Source organism: Heliangelus exortis, chromosome 2 (genome assembly GCF_036169615.1).
Source record: "Heliangelus exortis chromosome 2, bHelExo1.hap1, whole genome shotgun sequence".
NCBI classification, from domain to species: Eukaryota; Metazoa; Chordata; class Aves; order Apodiformes; family Trochilidae; genus Heliangelus; species Heliangelus exortis.
The window spans coordinates 51,142,256-51,159,774 of NC_092423.1; the positions used below are offsets into that span (position 1 = coordinate 51,142,256).

Genomic DNA, 17,519 nt, shown 5'->3' on the forward strand with positions numbered 1-17,519 from the left:
TTGTTGGTTGTTTTGCTTTTTTAAGATAGCATTGAGGAGGGTATTCAGCATAACTGCTGCATCCTAAATAACGTAATTTTGCAGTATTAAGTAAAATGTAACAGACAAATACCCCAATACATCTATGTAATAAAATTCTCAGGTAGCTTAAATTATATGTTTGTTAAAACAAAGAAAAACACAACTAAAACCCGCTTCTAATAATGAGCACTCAGATCTTTTGAATTTTAAGCGTCTTCTTCCAAAACTACACGGAGTTTAAAGAAAATCTTTTGCTTACCTTGTCTTGTTCTAGTTGTTCAATCAAATCCTTTGCATCACGCAGCTGCGTAATCAGTTTAGTCTTCTCAGCCATATGAAGGTCCTAAAAAAAAGACCCCCACAAGTTGAAAGCTTTTTCTAAGAAAAAGCTTAGGCCCATCTCTTAACCTGCACTATGCCTTGGATGAAGAGCACAGAACAGAAGCCAGTGAAATTAAAGCAGAAAGCTTTAAATTACTTTTAAGTCTCCCAGCGCTAGGCTGCCTCTTAATAAATCAGATATCTGAAGGCTTTGTTACAGCCTCCACAGTTCTCTCGTAGATGTCAGAGCTGTTACACTGAAATGGGCAAGAAATATGCTTAAGGCACCCTCTCTATTACCTGCTTACAAGAGAATCTTAGCAATGTAAATTCTTTGTTCTGTAAAAGGTCCTTAAAATAGTTTAGTCTCTCAGAGCTTTCCCAAAGTGGGCTAAGCTAGTGCTCAGAGACCAAGACAGAGAATCAAATCTGATCTCCAAAACTGAAGTTGAGTACAGCTATATTCATCACATTTTCGTGTTTCTGTTACTATCATCCACCTTCCTTTTAGTCCGCACTCAGAAAACTGAGCAAAATATTAATTCAGCTTTAGGACTGCACTTATATTATCCCCACTATATTGTGTCTCCAGTATCTTGCCTTCCTGTATTTTCTGTTCATTGGCATAATTGATGCCTTTTCTAATACATCTTAAAAGTTTATCTCTGCTTCAGTTTTCTCACTTTAGCTCTTGTCTTCTGTACTAGGACAGACTTTTCCTCACCCCAATTTCCCACAGTGACTTTATTTCCGATACCATTTTGATGGTTATTCACAAGGTAAGTTTTCATAACCTTCTTTACAGCTTTTTGAGTAATTGCTCAATACGTTCACGCCATGTGGGGTTCACACCCACCTATAAATTGAAAAAAGTTCACGGACACTTTGTTTGATGTTGTAAATGACTGGAGTAATTTCTGATATTTTCAAAATACAGTTGCTCTTACTGTGTTTTAGCTACCCATGAAGTCAAGAGCATTTTCCACACCTTCATTTTCTCCAATTCCTGAAGCCTCTCTTCTAACTGTTCTTGAAGTGCCTCTTTCTCGTTGGTTAACTGGGCGCAGCGCTCCTTGTGCACCCGAATCATCTCCTTGCAACGCTGCAGCAAGTTCTCCTGGCGCTTCACCCTCTGATTAAGAGTTTCCAGGGTTTTAGCAGAATCTTCATTACCCTCTAACAAGAAAACATTCCAACATTATCAGATGCACAGTTTCTCCAAAGCGCAGATCTGTATTAATTGTTCATTTTGCAAGTGACTCGCGGGTCTCTAAGAAAAGTTGTGCTCAGCCTGCAGAATTTCCTTGTAACTACAGCTGCCAGAAACATGCTACACATTCACAGAACAGTAAATACACTCTTTTCACCTCCAAGTAATTTACAAAACCCCAGTTACTATACAAGCTTCAAAACCAAACTATTATTCAAATAAGGTTTTCTGTGCAATTAAAAAGTCATCGTGATTTATAAAGCTGGCTGCTGCTACTAACATAATATTCATAAGAAGGAAGAAACACAAAGCAAAGCAAATCACCTCTCTCATGTGTCAAGCACACCATTTTCTGCTTTCCCAGAGCTGAGTGTGACGTTAATTCTAATATATAAAGGCCATGTTTACCATCTTTCTGAGCTGTACTCCTCTCTGGACAACTAGCACATTGGGTAATATTTTACTTTGTGTTCTGCTCTGATACTCTGGAGGCTGTAAGAGTACTTGGCATGAAAACAGGATCAGACAAATTAAGTCATTCAGTTCATGACCATAAGGCTAGTACAGAAGCAGACTCCAGTACAGGAAACATCCTGAACCCTGATTCACAGGGGCTAGATACAAAAGGCAGGATACCTGGTAAGAAATTTTCTGATCTAACCCTTCCCTATTATCTAACGTATATATTACATGCATGTTCACCTCTGTCTGAATCCTGTCTTTTATGAAGGACACCAATGAATGAAGCATTCATCATATATCAGCATTATGATGTCCCTTGTTCAGTAATAAAGAATATGCAACACTGGGAGTGTTGTAACTCAACCTCCTGATATAAAGAACAGTTAGATTATTCAAAAGCACGAATATCAAAATTGATTTTTACTGTTTCCTAAGAAAGAAAAATAAAATAAAAATAGAAGATGTAATATTTTCTTTTGAAAACTCAGTATCTTAGTTATCCTGTCCTCTAGCTGCCAAACTGTTTTCAAAGCAATTGTCTCCTTGTAGAAAATACATCTGTATTGTGACATATTCAGCCCTGAATCTTGTCATTTCATCATTAAGTAACAGCAGCCTTACTCCTCAAAATTCAATATAGCTTGAATAGCTTAAAAAAGCTGCAATACGTACCACTGGTTCCTGGTTCCACAGTATTTTCTGTGCTGATTTCTTTTGTTGGACTTGGAACTTGTGATTCAGATTGGATATTTGGATCAGGCAATTCAGTGCCTACCTGACCATGCTGTAACCTTTGTTTCAGCAATGATACCTAAACAAAGTATTATTTTTGTTAAAAAAAACCAAGAATTCTAAGCAGAACATGTCTTCATCTCCAAAAATAGACAGCTGATGAAATTTGTATCACCAAGTACAAACAGATAAAATGTCTGAATTTTCAGCATTTTCTAAAAATCAGAATTGTTTCCAATTAGCAAAACTGGATCATTATGAGCAGAGAAAAAAAGGCTATACAAGCAAAACACAAATTTTGCCAAAGCAATTTTAGCTCATACATCTGCTAGTGCTATGTTCTTGATAAGAAAGACATTATAAAGGTATTTAAGCACAGATCAATCAATCATACGTAACACGAGCGAGATCTTACAAATGTATCCTTTACCACAAAAAATGCATTTAATATCTAAATAATCATAAATTCTCAACCCATTTTAAAGCAGTACAGGAACTTTAATAAAACAGGGAAATGCAGATATATATATATATATATATTAGAAGATATATATGTATATATATGTATTTTTTAAAACAAGTAGGAAAAGCAGTTTTAAAGAACATCTGTTGGGTAAGATGACTTGCCTGAGTTTGTAAGACACTAATAAGTTGATCCTTTTCTTCTAAAGAAGCATCAAATTCCTCTTGGAGATGCTTCTTAGCTTGTTGATCCATCTGAAGCTCCTGAGAATCATAAATACATGTATCTCAAATGAAAATTGAAACACGAATGTAAAGGGATAAGAAAATAAAATTTAAAATACCTCTTCACAGCTGAGATCACAGAACACAATCATGACATGGCTATTTCTTTTACTATACTACATTCCACACAACGTAATAACGACATTGCAATGTAACACCAACATTACAACAGCAAGAGATGTAGATTTGATGCAAACTTATCAAAGATTCTTTCTTCCTAAATACAAGTTTGTGTGGGGATCACTTCAGGCCTGCTCCTGAAAACTGTTTTCCGTGCACACATTTCTCCTGGAAGTTGAAGACTGCACTTCAGTAAGTTAGATTCTTCATTTAGCCACCAGATTAAGACAACATGAATAGCAGAGATGTAATTTTTCCTTATGCTAGCAATTTAACATGACAAATGACATTCTGAAGTACAGAAAGTTGCTTCTTTTAATTCCTCAAATGTGTCTCAAATAAAAAGGCCAGAAAATCCCAAAGAACTTAACTACGTGGCTTCACTTATTATTACTTGCATTCACTTGTCTTAACACCTTTAGAAACTCATTGGTGTTGTCTGAATGAATTAGTAGAACCAACATAATCATACAAATTAATCATAGAACCATAGCATGCCAGGTTGAAAGGAACCTCAAGGAACATCTAGTCAAACCTTTCAAGGTAAAAATATGCCTCGGGGAGGTTTCTTTTATTTATTTCCTATGCTTTTTAATCTTAAATATTTTAATTTCTTTAAATAAATATTGTTCTAATAGAAAATAAATGCATTTAAAGTTAAATTAATTCCCATGTAACTGCTCATCGACAGAATCAGAACCATACATATTTCATCCACACCTTGTGAGTAACTTCCCAAACTTGTTTAAACTTTTTTTATTCATATATTTAAGTCACTGATATGTATCTTTCCAATGGTTTACCCCAGGAAACTAATGCTTCTTTGAGCATCATTCTACAAAGACCACTTGAATAAAAGCAAGCACCACCTATAAATATCAGTTCTGTTAGCCAAAGAGGATGAACTAAATAGAAAGGATGAAAAACAAAGAAACTAAACAAAGGGCAGCACAATAGTTCCTGGATTGCTTTCCCCCAACTCCGAATCTTGCTTTTATGCTCTCTTGATGCCTCTTTCTCCCCTTCAGCACTGAATCCCGGCTGCCATAGCTGAGCCTGACAGCAGCTTTGCGAACCTCAGCTGTGTGAGCTGAGTCTGCCCAGCCACTGACAAGCAGGACAGTGATGGATGTAGTCACTGGGAAAACTATTCCACTCTTCTGAGTAACTATATCCACTTTTTAACCCTGCATTGCCTCCGGTTCACGCAGCTACAGATCAAATTCCTGCCTTGTGCTTCTGAGCTTTAGCAGCAATTCCTTCCAAGCAAAGCAGCTCAGTGGAAAAACAAGTGCTAAAGAGATTTACTGAAACCAACACAGAAATAGTCCTCTTTGGATCCTAAAGCCCCTTCTGATCCTTGCCTGAGGAAGAAAACACTGAAGACTGCTTGGAGACTGCTGTTGAGGTATTACTCTTAATATGAAAAAAAGTAAGGTAAGCAAAAGACACACTGATCTCCAGGGATTACTTCACACTGCCAACGTGGCCTCAAAGAAGATTTAGTTTATTCTTGCATGGCCCTCTTGGAAGAAACTTGTCAGATTCAAATTATTTATGGTAAAAATGGATGGTATGATGATGAAAAGCTATTTTAAAATAATTTCTGATAATAAATTATTCCATCAATGAATGATCTATTTTGTACCATTTTAGCTTCTGCAATGGAAACATACTTTTTTTTTTTTTTTTTAATTTTTAAGTCTGTTTTAACAAATGCTGTAACACCCAGGCTTCCAAAGGACAAAAAAAACTACTTTTTAAAGTTTTTCAATTTATAAAAAAGAATTTTCTTGTTAGATTTTATGGAATCTCCAAAATTTATGAGAACTAAATTTTATACCAAATGAACATACCAATTTATATATATGTATATAAAAATCAGAAAACTGTGTGTATATATACATATATATATAGCAGATAGACATATATGAATCAGAAAGACTATGAAAAAGAAGTGTGCACACATTTAACAGTTTTTCATAATCAAAAGCCTTTCCTCTGGAATATGCTTTCCAAACTTTACCAAGTACCAATAAGCTGAAAAATTAAACCTAATGGAGCTTGCAGATAATCACAGAATGAGCTGCTTTCATTTGACCTTGTAGTGATCTGGAAAAAAACAGACTTGGAAAGCCACCTCTCTCAGTAATGCTGTGAGTTTGGCCGACAGTTCAGCTTAGGACAGGGAGACAGCCCAGGGGTGGGCTCTGGCTCAGACAAGCACAGGGCACGCAGCACTCTGGCCAATTGCTCTCAACTGCTGAGCCAGAAGCAGCGTGGATCAGAACCAAAACAGTACCCCTGGGGTTCACACAACTCACAGCCAGCTTACCTGGATTACACCCCACATTGCTTAAGAAGAGTGCCTCCTGCAATTTGCCCGTCACCTCCTTGGAAATCACTGGCTGCCCAAACTGGTCCCACTGGAGCAATCCCTTGCAGTTGAGCATGAGCCTTGGGTATATGCAAGTCCAAATGCTCACAGCAGCCATCCCTGCCCCTCCAGTGACCAACCCTGGCCCCTATCTGTGGGCAAGATGCCCAAAAGCCTGAAGATAGTCTGCCAAGAAGCGAAGGTGGAATCCTGCCATGGTCTGAAGGCTTTTGCAAAGTCCATGAGAGAGCTGCTGCTTGCTGCAGAGTATGCCAGAAACAAGAGTGCAGCCACAGAGAAAGCCCTGGGCTCTGAGTGAGCTGGCACCCAGCTCCCAAGTGAGGTGAGAGCATGGACAGAGAGGCCCTCACACACCCATCTCCAAATCTGATGCTGCACTGGCTCTTGGGGCAGTAAAAAGGCTTTCAGCCTCACATTCTGCTTAAACAGGGTTTGGCACTAAGGCTTTTGTGAACTTGCTTCTTAATTTGCTCTGCCCAATAATTTGTACATGCCTTTTAATTTAACTATAACCTAAGGAAACACAACACGACCTAACCAGGTTTATGACTGAGATCAAACTATCCTGAAAATCCATTTTAAAAATGTAAATATTACAACTGAGATCAAGATAAGTATCTTCGAAAAATTTTATCCTTAAATTTTTTTATTGATAGTCATTAAAGTCTTTATTAAAAAGTGCCTAATACTTGTATCTGCCTCACATCAGTATTTCTCAATCTATATGAGAAACAAATTGCCTAGGGCCACCTACTGTTGGGCACAACAACACTGCAAGAACCACACACAATTCTACCTATTTCACAATGAACAGAAAAGCTGTTTAGTTGGTATGATGAACTGCTCTTAGAGTATAACAATAAGCTGCCAGAAACAAGCCAGAGAAATAGCCCCATATAAACAAATGAGAAAAGTGGTAAATACCCTGCTGTGAAAGAGAAAATACTCTGTAAAGGGAACAACAACAACAAAAAACCAAAGCAAAATGGTAGGAAGGGAAAGATCCTATGTACGTGTGGTATAAAGTAAATAATCAGTAAAGGAAATTACCTCTCTGAGTTCTCCAATCCTGCGAAGTGCTTTATCCTGACTTTGACTCAGAATGCCCTTTAAAAAAGAAAGAATAAACATCAGGTGTAGTAAATACAACTTCATATATGAAGTATAAATAAATTCACAGAATTGTATTTCAGCAGAATGATTTGTATTTCTCTTTCGAGTCTTGAGATGCAACTATTATCATAAGCTGCCAACTGTAGGTTGGCAATTTATCACCTAAAATCAGCTGATGCAATAAAAAAGCCTAGAGTAGCTTCACAGATATTTTGACAAACTAATATTAGCTTGGCCTTAAAATCCCAGCTAAGAAAGAGGCTGTTGTTTTACACATGTTGTGTATACACATAAATACACAATGCACTGAAAATTAAACCTGTATTTGCACTATACATTTTAAGATTCAAAACAGCATTCAGGTAGGAGGATGGAAAATAATGCTTACCTGTAGCTTCTTCTTCTCCCGCTGCATAACTTTGTAAGCAGATACTAGCTAAAATACAGAAATCAGGTATAATTATGATAACGCATACACTCATATCTATAAAAATAACTGTATCCCTATCAGCATTTTCTAATGCTTCACCATATGAGAAAACTCTTCTGACAGAAACACTTAAATTTTCTCAGTGCTTCCTTTTTCCATTTATAAAACACCTCCAATGTTTTAAAAGAATAAAGCCTACGTGACAAAACAATGAGGTTACTCAGCATTCACACACAGCTTTCTCCTCACTAAAAAGCCCTCTAAGAAAAGCCAGATTTCAACACAGGCAGTCAAAAGAACAACTGTATCATAAGGTTACATCCCAGACAGCATTCCCATAGGGATGCACATTTGTAAGGGTACACGTCCCAGAGAGCTTAACTAAAATCAATTTTAAAATACACTTACAAGTCTAGCAAAAAAAGGTCTTTGTAATACTGAATATTCTCATCCCATGTGCTTTGCATATACTCAGCAGACTGCAAGTGGACAATATTTCTCATTGCAAGCTGACAAAAGGACTTCATGAGTAACTGCACAGTTTAGTTTAATTAAAAATTTTATCACAATTGCCTAAGCTATCCAAAGCTGAAGTAGCAAATGGAATTGGAATATTTCATTTTCAAATTGATGCAAAATCAAAGAAAAACAAATCCAAAACACCAAAACAAGAAATCTTGAAGTCAAAAGAGAACTTCAAATACTTATGTAAAATAAATCAGGACTTTTCAGAATTACTTTTAATTTCAGAGTCATACTTATTTTGTAATTAAAAGAAAGCTGAAACTACTATGGATGGTTTCCCTTGCCCCCTTACCATATTTTTTTGAGATTATAATTTTGTACCCTACTTTTAATTAGAAAAAAAAATTACATCTTAAATTCTCATTATGGATTGAAATTACTTTCTGCCAAATTATACCAGAACAGTTTTTTCCAACTGAACTAAAGAAATTCACAAAAGCAGAAAAAAAACCCAGACCTTTTTTACAGAGAAAATTAAAGACTTGCTAGACAGACTACATTAACAAAACAAAACACACCTACCAACTGAAGATTTTTCATATTGGAAAAATTGTTTACATAAATTTTTTTAAAATAAATTTTATTACAATAGCTGGAAGAGAAAAAAGAATTCCATGGGAGACAGCCATTCTTGAACTAATGGAAAGCAACAGTTTTTTCAGGCATATGCTGAATACTGCAATTGCCATTTACATATTTTAGATTCCAGGGATTTTGATAGCGATAACCAAAAGTCTACACAGGAATTATTGCAGTTGAGAGCAGTAAACATTTAAAGAACTGTAAAAAGCAGTGCAAACTAGACTTAAAACAACACAGCTTCCACATTAACTGTAAGTTGATCCATTTGCTCAAAAGAGGAAAACAGAAAGATGATCTACTACTGCAGTACCTGTCAGACTCATCTTTTCCAGTACCAACATTGCCTACCTCTGAGTATTTCCCCCTGTAGTTGCTCAAACTGCGCTCCATCCTGCGCAGTCGCTGCAGCAACTGCTCCTTGCTGAGGCTGTCTGTGTTTCCCAGAGGCTCTTCTGTTTCACTTTCTATGTCAGAAGGTGGATCAAAAGTGGGACCAGCTGTGTCCAAGTCCAGTCGATTCAACGAGTCCCTTGAAGAAGTTCGTACCAGGGACTCCTTAGAAGAGGAGCGGAACAGGGACTCTTTTACGGGGCTTCGAAACAAAGACTCCATGGAGGGCACTCGGAGCTGAAGCCTCTGGGCAAAAGACTGGGTATCACTCATCTGCAAGAATTCAAAGCAAATAATTACTTCAGCACTGCTTTTAGGCAGGTAGAAACAATAAAACCCAGCAGACTTGACCTGGGCAAAAAGATGCCTCGCACATGTAGGACACCAAATAGCTACCTCTCCCTTAAAAGAATCCTCTCCTTGAGCAGAAAAATCAAGCATGCAACTCCCAGCCATGGGAAATTTTAGACAGCAACTAAATGCAATAAACTACAGATCTGATTTAAAATTATAAAATAATGTATTTCAGTGTCACCCCTGTAAAAAGCGAATATGTAACTAAAGTTGCATTTACTGTTGTCTCAAAACAGAAAAACACTATAGTGTGACTCCCTCCTTGAGGTATTAAACAGAAGACTATCTCAAAGACACAAAGATATTCTCCTGTGATTAAGGAAACAAATTTATTTTAAAGTCCCTGTACAACAGGTTAGTTTAGTTATAGCACACCTTCTTAAACTGTCCTTTTTTTTTTTTTTTAAGTGGCTTTATGATTTTTACATAAAATGCTTTTATCGATTTATGCAGGTAAAGTATTCATGCTGCTCTAAAACAAAATGTTCAGTGCCCTGGCACCATATACCACTGGTGCTACAGAAGCCATCTGAAAGCATTACTGCACCATGTTGCCCCCACAACCCAATGCTGGGATACACATGCTATAAGCCACTGCTAATCCCACTCCAGAAAGTTTCTGAGACATATTCAAGACTGATCTCCTCCTTTATCACTTGTGACAGTTTTACTAAACTTAACTAGTTCACGCCCTTCAACTAGAAATCAGCTTTCTAGCCACACAATATGCCTTCTATTTTTGAAAGCAAGGGTAGCTCTGTATCCCATGCTGGCTGTGTAAGTGAGCCATGAGTCTCACCTCAACACAGGCAGCCTGCAGCACACCCTCAGATACTGCTAGCCTGACCCTGCAAAACAACCTCCACGCATCAGTGGCAACACTTGATAACAGCTAATGGGATTATACTGAAACAAAACACCCTAGTATCCTGACAGGCAAGTGCTCATCACCCTTATGCCAGCAGGAAGACACATTCTAAGTGATTAAGCCAACATAGCATAAAGACAACACAGCAGTCAAGGGGGTAACAAACCCCCCCCATGTCCTCCCCATACCTGTGGGGAGGCTGGTCCACTTCCATTGTTTTCTGTGGATCTGGGAAGCAGTTGTTTAGTGAAGTTCTACAGGAGGAAAAACAACTGTTAAAAGAAACAAACTACAAGGCCTGTAATTCACAGATTCCTACAAAATGGCTTCTGTGCTTTTTCCTTGACTGCGTTTTTAGTACTGTCTTTTGAATATTTATTAAGACATCTTCATGCAAACAAGCTAGTTTGTTAAACTCAAAACAGATTGCTGCAATATATAGAACTACAAAGCAGCTATGTCTGTGTGGATTAGTATGAGACATCTGCAAATGCTGACATCTCCAATTAAATTATTCATAATGATTGTTTATGTAATATTTATGCACAAATCAAAGAATCACCAAAAAGACAAAATGATAGCAGGAAAACTCTAGTTGATTACTCGTACTGTTTACAGCCAACATGAGTAACAGTGGAATCACACTGTCTTACTCTGTTTAAGTACATTTGATTGGTGTGGGGCAGGAGCTACCTGGAAGAAAGTGTGGGTAACAGGCTCTTTAAGACTCCAAACGAGCACAGAAATAAATTAGACTTTCAGAAAAAACATCCTGTGCAAAAACTTCAGATATGCAAGTCTTCACCCAAACAAACAAAAACCAACCTCCCAAACCCAACCAAAAAAACAAAATCAACACAACAGAAAGTAATAGTTTGAACAGAGTTCGGATGTTTCTGTTCCTAATCTGTCCATCCTGCTTTTCCAATATCCTGTGTTCTGATGTTTTCTAATCTGTGCAAATCCAGGAGGTTTTATAGTGTTTAAACCAGGTCAAACTGAAGTAGCTAAACATGCCAGACCTTTAAACATTGTGGATATTATTTTTTTTCAAGAGAAGCAGAAAACTGCAACATGTTGAACAAAGTATGATAAATTCAGCTAATAGAGGTGTAACTTTAAATTTTTAATCAAGATGTACCCTGGTTCAAGCTGTTTAATTGAAGGTGTATCTACAACTAAAATATCAATCATAATCATCTGCTATTTGATTATACCCACAACTTCTACTCTGTGGATATGTAAATAATCATACATAAACATAAATGTAGAAGAGGAATGCTCCAGCGTAAAGGGGTTCAGAAAGGTTTGACATAAAGCAAATTTAAGGAAGTACAAAAAACCCCAGAAGAAAAAGTAATAGAGGTAGTTCAGGAAGCCAGAGCAATGAGCTGTCACCTGTCCAGATTCAAAGCAAAATGAGCAATGTCCAGCCACACAAGAAATCTGTTTGGATTTGGAAATCACGCTTCACCTGGTTTGAACAAAATCTGCATTCTGCTGTGAATCAGAGCACCGTCCTGCTGTGGTGGACTTACTCATAGTGGATTAAGACCTCGTAGTAGCTTTTAAACTAAAGGACTCCTACATTTTATTTCCTACATTTCATTTCCTAACTGGAAAGATAGTAATAAGGGTAACACACAAAAAAAATATCTTCTGCTTTATTATTTACAAAGCATATACTGTGCTAGTACTGAACTGACAGCAGAGGAAGTCAAATACTGTAGCAAGAATTACAAACTCACTAACGCCAGTTCTTTCAAAAATTATGTATTCTGCTACACATAACAAGAATTAAAGGAAACTACAGAGTCCTTGTGCTTCTCATTCATAAGAATAATTTAATATTTAAGACCTATTTTAAAACACAAGATTAAGTAGATTCTTTAAATCTAATAAGTTGGTAATGAATAGAGAGAAACCACAGATGCCAGTCTTTTCTCTGAAGATTCTTAAAAACCTGACATTTAAGGACCTAAGATCTAAAAAATGCCATTTCAAAGCTAAAACTAACATCACCACTTTTAAAATTTTCCTATTAATAACGCAGACATCCTTGTATTCAATCTCTGTGAACAAAAGTAGAACCTGTTTTAAGGGTTAGATGTTTTACTTGCAAAAATCATAGAATGGAAACCCTAGTAATCTTTTTTATTAAAAGTGGACCACAACAGGTATCTAGATGCTGCAGTTTTAAGTCACTGTGGCAAAGGGTCATATTCTGATATCTACACAGTGAAAGGTAAGCATGAACAGAAGTTGCTATATATAAGTACAGACTCAAGAGGTTTTGAAGAGCTTAAGAGCCATAGCTGTCCCTAAGCCTTAGGAGATGTTTCACTTTAAAAGTCTTAAAACAAGCAGCTAGATCAGGGTTTCTGGGAACCAACAGCAGCCTTCTCTCCATAAACTCACAGAACACACACAATTATATCTCTATCCAAAGAGAGGTATAATTACAACTGCTAATAAAAATGTTGTTTTTGTTATTAAGACATATAAACCAGAATTAAGTTTTAACTGAATTTAGGGCATTCTAGTGATTCCTTAATTCTGTATTTCTGAAATACAAACCAGTTAATGATATTTGTCATAGCTATAAGTAGATTCAGAAGCCTAAAAAGTTAAAGCTTATATGTCTACATTTAAAACCATTTTACTTTTGTCCTTCTAAGGTATTCTGAAACTGAGGAAAGTATGGAGGAAGGAGGGAGAGCTCAATATACATATTCTTCCCTCATTTTCCTTTAATTTTTTTTTAAACGTCTGTCCAAGAATATCTGAACTGTTTCTTCATGCAACAAAACCCATGCAGCATAATTAGTAAAGAGATACTAACCTCATCTATGCCAAAAAATCCAGAGTTACAGTCAAAGCTCTACGATACTCACTCTCTTGGGTCACATGTCATTTGCACACACAGTTAAAATACTGGTCTTTTTTAGCAGAATTACTATGCATTTGTGTGGGATGATGAAACTTTCCCCCTCCTACAACTTTTGTTTTCCTGGTTTCCCAAATGCATATGTTTCTTAAAATATTATATGTATCTTTATATATAGACAGCTCTTCATTATAAACTTCTGTATCATTGTTTTCTATCCCTGTTCTTACTGTCAGAGTATGGCTCTAGAGCTTTAAAGAAGTTCAGAGAACAAGATCAGCTTTACAGGTAATGTACTGTTAATACACACTGGTAATGCATTAATTATAACCCTTACATTATATTATTTGCATGGTATGCAGTCTTGTGTATAAATTTGTAAGTCAGTGATTCATGCCATTTAAGTATATACTAAAAGATAATCTAAGACAACATTTGATAATTCCCTGGAATATATTTTTCAAAATGCAACTGTGCTAGGGGTACTCTGTAATATACTAAAAAAACTGCTTAGTAACTTACACAACTGCTTAGTAAGTGTAGAAAAGCCTAATTAAAATTACAGTGAAAATTAAAGTAGTGATCACTGGACCTGGGATATGGTTACAACACCTATAACTAGAAAAACTAGAAAAAACAAAATTCAGTAACTATTTCAAAACTACAAATTTCAGCAGTCTGAATGTGCTCTTTGCTCCCCATGAAGAATCACAGTCTTGAGAGCACTGTGACTGAGATGGCAGTCAATCTGTACTCCAAGGGGATGCTCTAAACAATCGTAACACATTACAACAAATTAAGGCTTTCCACAGGTCACCTTTTTAATCATTGCTTCAGTTCAGTCTTGCTCAGTTTGAGAGGGACAAGTTTAACACAACCCAGGCTGTTGTGGTACGTCAACCTGCTTAACCAAATTTCTATCCTTTACAGCCTTCAGTGACTTGTTATTTTCAGCCTCTGGATGAGGAACAAAAAAGCACTTACAAAACTGGATAATCAAAGTCATCATGAAGCATGACAGTGAGCTGGGACTCTGAAATCACTGTGGACTCAGGACTACCGTACCTCTGAAGCATGTTAAAGATGCCATCCTACTCTTGTGACTATAATAAGGAGAATACAGCTTTTTATGTGCATATGTTAGAAAGTAGAAGGCTTCTTTCCTCTCTATGCTCGCTTCTTTTTCTCCTTTCTGTTCTCTTCTGAGCCTCCCCACTTTTATAATATGACAATAACATTTCCCAGCAAAGAAGTATATAATTACATTAAAATTTAATTATTAAAAAAAAATACTCTTTATCCTCACAATAATAGGTGCCAGGTTACAAATGGGAAAGTAGCTGGATTTCAAGACTATGTAAGATGATTTCCTGCTACCATTGAACTACATTGTGAGCTTTCACTGTACAGAGCAAAAAGAAAAATCTCAGTGTTTATCATATCCATTTATATTAAAATACATACAGACATACACAAAAATGAAGAGGGAGACTTTCAATGAAATTAATGAATTATAAGCAAACACACAAAGTTGTGCAACAATTATTTAAAAGTTGTGTAGAGTATGATTACCTGTGTAACAGAAAACGTGTTAATTTTTTTATGTTACAAAAAATTCACATCATACAGCACACCAGCCAGGAGTTACCAGGTTTACTTCTGTGAAATTTAGTGCAGGGTTAGCAACAGGGTAGTTAAGATGCCTTTGTGAGAACAAGCCACAAGCAACACTAGGTTTGCCTTCTCGCACAGTACTCTCCTCCCCGTGCTAAAGGCATCACTAAGAGGGGTGGGAGGACTCACCACACCATCACTCGGTGGCTTAGGTTGTTTGGTGGGATCCAAAGCAAAGATAGTATACTCAGAGAGAAAAGCAGGTTCTGCTATCATCCCGGCTAGCAGCTGTCATTCAATGCAAAAAGTAGGAAAACAAAAATAAATCAAGTAATAAGGTAAAGAACGTTGCATTATTTTACTTGTTTTTTCCACGCTATTAAAAACATCATAAACCAATACAGCAGTTTATGAGACAACAGATATTGATCAGGACAGAACCACAAAATATGCATTAGATCATCACAGAACAGCGACAATACAGTTTTAATAATTTAGAAGTAAAAAAAACCGCACAACTACAAGGATCCTAGTTTAGCCAAAGATAAAGTGTTCAGGCACTGACACTGCAATTCTTCTCAACCTCAACAGAAGACTTGTCTTGTATTGCTCTCTGTTATGCCTGAAAAACTTGTTATTCTAAAAATTCTACCTATAAACCACATAAATTGCATGCTTTTGACTATTTATCTTCTAGTGCTCTTATACACTACAGTCCTAACTACATTTTAATAAAAAATTATTTACACAATTTTTCAAACTACTAGCAGGCCATTTGTACAATGCAAATGTAATAGTGAATTAAGTCAGTATCAAAGAACAGATTTAAAAATCAAGAAACAGATTTAAAATCCTAGAGACAAAAAAACATGAAGACTGGAATGTGAATTAAAACTGAATATATCCATGAAACATGATGCAACCCAAAGCTGTTAGGATCATATAAAAGATTTCAAAAACTATTTTTGTAGTATTTTGCTTACACACAAGATTTCAAGTTTCACTTTTCTTATAGTCTGAGATTTCAGAACTGTGCTGTCTGCCTACTGAACCAAAACACGTTACAGTGTCTCCTTATTTCAGAACAATTTAGTTCTATTTCAAATTACTAGGTAGTATTTTTAGGATAACTGAATCTATTACAAGGTAAGTTGTAATTTGATTTGTAACAGTTCAATTATTTTTTTTCTTTGTGACTGCTACATTGACTTCAGTACTGCAGTACATGAATTGCATAAATTTGAGATAGGAAAAATATTTGAGTGTAAAATCTGGAATGCTACGTGACCTGCAGCTTGTGTCCACAAAACCCCTTCAGAAAAAACATTGTTTAATGTTCAGTGACAGCTCTATATAATAGGCTCTGAATATCTGTACTGACCCCCTGTGTGTTCTCTTATGTATTCCTATGCCAATAAAAAAGTAATTAATGAAAAAACTAAGTAACAAAAATGTAAATTACCAATTCTGCAGAAAACTAACCTAAACAATGTGCTAGTTATATCAGAAAATCTTCTAGAACTACAAAGGGAAAAAAGCTTTGGTTCATGGTCAAAACCAATTCAACAAAACCAGGAACTGTCTTTAGAGACAGGGTATCTGCAGAGCACCGATTCTAAAATTTATGGCCAACTTCTACTGGTAAAATTGGCAACTACAGTGACCATTACCTGTTACCCATGCTCATTTCTCTAATATGGGATAAATGCTCCAATAGTTCACTCGATTTGCAAGAACTAGCTAGGTCTGTGAAACTAGCTGAAACATCTCACTTCTCAACTACTACAAACACAATCTCCTAAGAAGAGAAGTGGTCTCATTCATTTCTTCTGCTTCCAGTGTTCTTCCCTCTGACCTGGACACACTTTCACTGTAGTTGCAATCACATGCTGAGTTTGGTCAGATTCACCACCAGTCTCTCTCAGTCTGTTACATGTACTGTGCCTAGGAGTAAGTGGTGTAAAGCTCTTAGTGTATATTCATTCAAGTGTGTAAAACCCACCCAAGTTTACTTTCTCATGTGAGTATTTAAAAAAAAAAAAAAAAGTTGGGTCATGGCTGTAGAAGCTCTTACTTTGGTTGGGCTATGCATTTTCACATGTATCTCTTGAAAGGGATATGCCAGAAAAAGAAACAGCAAATGCTATGTATACACAAGTGTACACAGAGCAGCAGTAGTACAAGCAAGTCTGACGGGCTCGTGAGTTTGCAGTATGTGGTGCACCTTCAATCACAAATCAAATTATGAAATCTTTTAAGAAAATAATTACTTTGAATGTTTACTGAAAACCAGTTAAGATGATGAAACACTTCGCAAAGCACTCATAAGTGGATTATGGCAAATATTATTAACCAAAAGATTAATTACATTTTCAACATATATATTAACTCCAACCTGGTCAAGTCACTTCTAAAAACATGACTGTCTAGAACTTTAGGAATCACAGATGGTTCAAATTAACCTTTCTCTAGTAACAGTATTCTAATGTCTGCTTATCAAGATATTAAATTGTGATATTTCACCATAGCATTATTTTTTCTTACTCATAATTCCAATAAACAATATACCACACAATTTGCATTAAAATGAATTCCTATTTAAGCTCTAACACACTATTCTTCACCAAAAGAAATGAAAAATTAGACTGTATGTTCAGCATCTATGAATTGTTGTATTTCCAAACATCACCTGAAGTCCATGACCACATCAGTGCAGCCAAGTTCTAACAGGAGGCTTAGACAGTA

General features: G+C 36.3%; 1 protein-coding gene across 8 annotated transcripts in view; it reads right to left on the minus strand.

Annotated features, from left to right (window-relative positions):
- Positions 1–17,519, minus strand: part of GOLGA4 (golgin A4) — a 66,316-nt gene that overhangs the window by 33,736 nt on the left and 15,061 nt on the right. For 6 of the 8 annotated variants that reach the window (XR_011724313.1, XR_011724314.1, XM_071736104.1 and 3 more), the window contains exons 3-11: positions 14,964–15,062; positions 10,462–10,527; positions 9,010–9,324; positions 7,513–7,560; positions 7,062–7,118; positions 3,374–3,472; positions 2,687–2,825; positions 1,331–1,518; positions 281–364 (exon numbers count right to left, since the gene is read on the minus strand). Coding sequence is in view for 6 of the 8 variants with exons in the window: in XM_071736104.1 (XP_071592205.1) it covers positions 281–364; positions 1,331–1,518; positions 2,687–2,825; positions 3,374–3,472; positions 7,062–7,118; positions 7,513–7,560; positions 9,010–9,324; positions 10,462–10,527; positions 14,964–15,062 (1,095 nt within the window). In the remaining 2 variants the exon portion in view is untranslated. The remainder of the gene's footprint in view (positions 1–280; positions 365–1,330; positions 1,519–2,686; positions 2,826–3,373; positions 3,473–7,061; positions 7,119–7,512; positions 7,561–9,009; positions 9,325–10,461; positions 10,528–14,963; positions 15,063–17,519) is intronic. The other 2 variants (XM_071736103.1, XM_071736105.1) reach the window with 2 other exon arrangements.